Here is a 5,171-nt window from a genome sequence, read left to right on the forward strand (position 1 = left end):
CTGCGGAACTTTCTTCGTATAAACACTTGTACAGCTGGGATACAGACACCTTGGATTATTCTATCGTCATGACACAGAGGTTGATGTCATATGTTGCCATGGCAACGCAATCACCTCCTTTGTTTGTCAATTTCAGCTAATTCAAATTATTATGAATACGACAATTCTGTTACCATGACGAAATAGATATGTGTGTGTGTGTTTCTCTGAATATTATCAATAATAAAGATACGCCATAGAATATTCAGACGATATTGGGTTTCGATTATCCCATTGAACAACGACTGCTGACAACATAACAGTAAAACTTGAACAAACCATCTTCCCGAGGCGAAAATGTCTACTAGCCTATATCAAAGCCTGGCGTCTCGGGAAGATGTGAACAAATATGATGATACGTATATGTTTATGATAAATATCTCTTTTGATAAAAGGACTCAAATCGTAAAAAGCATCGCTGCCAGTAACAGATTTACATATTTATTTAGCAGGGCCTTCTGCACTCAAGAATCTCTTCCCAATCAACCCATTAGCGAGAGGATCAAACGGGCGCTTCATGAAGAGTTTGTCTGATGGCAAGGCAGCACCCCGTTTCCGTTTCAGATCGTCGGCCAGAGAATCAACATGTCGTTTCTGCAGTTGAGCATCTGAAGGGATTTTCACAGCTCGTTTCCCAATGAGACTACTTGCAAGCGGATCAAATGGGCGTTTATTGCTGACAAATCTTTTCCCCGTGGCTCCACTTGCAAGACGATCAAATGGTCGTTTACCCTCTGTTGACAAGCTTGGGTCAGGCTTCGCCTTTCTCTTCATGAATCCATGACCTTGGCCTGGAAGCTGAACTTGATGTGCAGAGTAAAATGGGTACGTGGTAGGAGCTGGAACATTAACGGAAAGGTAAAGCACTCTGACAGCGTTTTCAATCAGTTTCTGGAGGAAGAGGTACTTTGAAGAGCTCACTTCCGCGTCCCGATTAGCATGATCAGCTGTGCTAGGGGCTAGTAACTTGTCTTCATGAGAGTCTTGGTTCATTTGGGTCTTGTTCATCGTATGACTGTCTTCAGCTGAAGCACCGGGAGCATCAGACACGGAGTAACCATCTGCCTTCCTTGATCTCAGCTTATTTAAGGACCTTGTCATTGAAGCTATGATGTCGATGCCGGGGATGCTGTCTGGTCGTGGACTTGACCTTCTGTCTTCTCTCTGTGTTCCAAAAGGGGCATGGAGTCTCTTCGACAAATAGGATGTCATGCGGCCATAAACCCGATCACTGGGCACAAACTCGGCGCTGCGCTTATCGGCCAGGAGGTAGACTGCTGACTTTGATTGTCTTGGCTTTCCGGTCCTTGGGTGATCTCGTTCCGGGTTCATGTCGGATGTTGCAGCACCGCTACACAAGACACAAATAAAGAGCAAATCAATCGTATGTTTCAGCCATTTCAACAAAACAATTTTCATGCATACTCGTCGCCGGTTAAGTTTTGTAACGCAAAACAAAGTTTAAGGATTACAAGTCGCTTGTTTCAATCCTGTGATACAAATTTTCAATGGAATCTTAACAATCGCTTGTTGCAACCCTGTAACTGAAAACGTCCAGCTTACTTTTTGACCATTTATGTGTTCGTCTTCCGCGACCAATGGAATCTGTTTCGTCAGATAATCGAGACTGGTTATTCTCAGGCGTTCACGTTATTTATTTCAATCCATTGTAGTGAAATATTATTCGAAGTATTATACATCAATGCAATCTACCCACAACATACTGAGTAATAAGGCACAAACTATATACTACAAATCCACAAGCTGACAGAAAAGTGTTACAATGACGTGTTGGTCCTATGCATATGTTATATGCCTAGCACAGAAAACATATCCAGCGAAGAAGTAGGATTTATTAGTTAATTTATGCCTGTACAGTAAAGTTACCCCGCTTAATAAGTACATTGTTTAAACATTAATAAAGGGCGACTGCGCTTATTGTAAGAGGCGACTACCCGGATCGGGTGTTCAGGCTCGCTGACTTGGTTGATACATGTCATCGTATCCCAATTGCGTGAATCGATGCTCATGATATTGATCACTGGATTGTCTGTTCCAGACTCGATTATTTAAATACCGCCGTCATAAAGCTGGAATATTGCTGAGTGCGGCGTTAAACAAGAAACCAACCAACCAACCAACTTACATGACGCTTATCAACTAAAACTTTTGAATGAAGGCCGACGTATATCAGCACAATTATTGAATATCCATACAATTATTGAATATCCATACAAAAAGTTCATAAAATCAAAATTGTTATAAAATATAGAAGGATATGTGACGGGATTTGGAACTATGATAATATCAAAGAGTGCAAGAAAATCATTTACATATTACAATGGCAGTGGTGCCCATAAAACTCACGCAATACTCTTGTAAGGGCTATACCTACAAAAATGCCAGGCAAAAGTAAGCATACGCCCATTTTAGAGGTTGAAAATGAAACAAAAAAGAAATGGTTATTCGATCGTGATGTTTTTAATACGGGTATCATAGTAATGTTTGGACCTTACGTTTGCTATGTTTGGGTGTTTGTTTAAAGCCTGGTAACGTTTTGATAATACACGAGTGTATTTTTTGGTCAAATCAAATTTTCAAGTGTTTTCATTCTTTTTCCCGGCAGTTTAACAATAATATCGCAAATGTCATTTAGCTATTGCAATACAATTACATTTGTGAAAAAGCCCTCACAAGTTATCCCAACAAGTAACACAAGTCCTGATCAAACGAAACACAACGAGCAAAGACAGCAGAGAACATACCTGATGGCTAGAAGTATTAACAGCATCTTGGAGTACGAGACAGCCATTTCGAAGCAGGAACAGCAGCCAGTGTTCAACATAAAGGTGATGTTAGGTAGTGGCAGCTGTGCGCGCGGCAACCTGTTCTCGTATTTGACAAAGCGCCCTTTGATTTTTATTTACGGCTGTGAGTTTGTCACACATTATGTTGCTGGGAAACGTTTGTATTGTGTGGATGTGACTTGTCCCGGGTTCATTGACGTCATGGTTTTCTGACAGATCCGTGTTTCAGATCCGTGTTTCAGATCCATTTTGCAGATTGCGTTTTTGATCCATGTTGCAGATCCGTGTTTCAGATCCATGTTTAAGATTTGTGTTTCAGATTCGTGTTTCATATCCATGATACAGATCCACGTTGCAGATCCGTGTTTCAGATCCATGTTTAAGATTTGTGTTTCAGATCCGTGTTTCAGATCCATGTTGCAGATCCTTGTTTCAGATCCGTGTTTCAGATTCGTGTTTCAGATCCGTGTTTCAGATCCATGTTTAAGATTTGTGTTTCGGATCCGTGTTTCAGATCCACGTTGGAGATCTCTGTTTCAGATCCGTGTTTCACATCCATGTTAAAGATCCGTGTTTCAGATCCGTGTTTCAGATTCGTGTTTCAGATCCGTGTTTAAGATCCATGTTTAAGATTTGTGTTTCGGATCAGCGTTTCAGATCCATGTTGGAGATCTCTGTTTCAGATCCGTGTTTCACATCCATGTTTAAGATCCGTGTTTCGACTGTGCATCATTTTTAAAAGGGAGAAACTATCAGGTGCCAGAATCTTCAAAGTATTGTTTCCAAAATATTCGGGCTGACAAGGTAAACAAAGATTAGCCACTTATGTTTCATAGTTGGATGAATGGATAACTACTATGTATTCTCACGATTTACTCGCATCATGGCTATTGGGTTTCGAGCAATTAATTGAACATTGAATGACACCTGTAACTTGAAAATGATGAATTCATGAATAAATGAATAAATCCAATGAATACTACAAAGAACCTGTTTTCTACTTTTGCCATTTTGACTACTCCAACTCCGTATCCAACTCACCTTGAAACATATATAGAGATGATAGGTTGCAAATTGCAGTCACTGAACCATGGGGTATGTGCTCAGTTGTCATAATGGGAAGACACTGTTCTCAGTTGCCGACGGGTATTATCCTAATATAAAAGTCACCAGACCGAGATAATCCCAGAATAATAGATATTCAGACTGACGTTAGTTCCCGACACTAGTGTACACAGCTTCAGTGAATGCAACTGTTGAGACATATTGTAACTAGCAAAAATATAGTATGTTTTTTATTCACGATATTCGTTTCACAAAATGAGATATTATTTCAGTTTCTATGCACAAATAGTTTGCAGAATGAATAGCACACAATATAAAAGTTTTTCGTTTTCACAGAACCCTAGTACATTGTTTCGCCATTTTTTCTTTCAGTAGTTGACATCTTGTTGGTAATGGATTGATGAATAACCAATTTACAGTGAAAAGGCTTTGATCTCTAGGATCTCGAGGATTCAAAATAATTATCTTTGTAAAGAAATTGTCAATATATTTCTGTAGATGGTTTTCTTTTGAAAGAGTATAGAGCGAGACATGATGTTCAAAAGCAGTTGAACTACGGTTTCAAATATAACATTTATAAAAACAAAAAAAGTATTGACAAATTTGTGACAATATTGATATACTGATACTGAAACTATTAAAGCATGTATTTTGAACTTGTCTGTACCAATTAATCCATTTATAACCCTATCCTAGGTTGTAGAAGGACAATATCGTATTTCATATGATATTACATCTAGAAAATAATATTTACCATTAAAAAATGCACAACCCCTTATAGCATGTAACATCTTCCTATAGACTTTTCTGGACCTGAACCGGTGCCGATGACATGACACCATGACCAAAGACGAAGACAACAGTTTGCAATTTGATAGCCAGTTTTTCCGCAATCGCTGTACGCCCAGCTAACACAGAAATCTTGTTAACACGTTTTGAAAATGGTGAATACGGCACCAAAAACGTTCGACAAAATATCTTTTTAAAAGTTTTAAATTGTGGACTTTCATTTACTTTTTCAAAACGTTTCGAAACAAAAACGGTGGCAAGAAAAATTATCGAAACTTAAATAAACCCCTTTAAAACGTTATTAATACGTTTCTATATGATTACATAAACGTATGAAAAGGACATTTGGAGAACTTAAATTTATGGAGTTTCTTTTATGTTTTAAATACATTTCGAAAATACACTGGCGAGGAACATTCAGGAATATTCAGTATAACTTCATGGTAGAGACATCTAAAAGTGGGAACAGTT

At 38.6% G+C, this 5,171-nt stretch overlaps 1 protein-coding gene across 1 annotated transcript; it reads right to left on the reverse strand.

Annotated features, from left to right (window-relative positions):
* Positions 1-480: 480 nt before the first annotated feature.
* LOC139447341 (uncharacterized) lies at positions 481-2,884 on the reverse strand. The gene is made up of 2 exons (XM_071228645.1): positions 2,806-2,884; positions 481-1,403 (listed from the first exon to the last, which is right to left on the reverse strand). The coding sequence occupies exons 1-2, from the start codon at positions 2,882-2,884 to the stop codon at positions 481-483; spliced, it is 1,002 nt and encodes a 333-aa protein (XP_071084746.1).
* Between the last annotated feature and the right edge of the window lie 2,287 nt (positions 2,885-5,171).

Source organism: Haliotis cracherodii, unplaced genomic scaffold (assembly GCF_022045235.1).
Source record: "Haliotis cracherodii isolate W230 unplaced genomic scaffold, xgHalCrac1.p SCAF_7, whole genome shotgun sequence".
In the NCBI taxonomy this organism is placed as follows: domain Eukaryota; kingdom Metazoa; phylum Mollusca; class Gastropoda; order Lepetellida; family Haliotidae; genus Haliotis; species Haliotis cracherodii.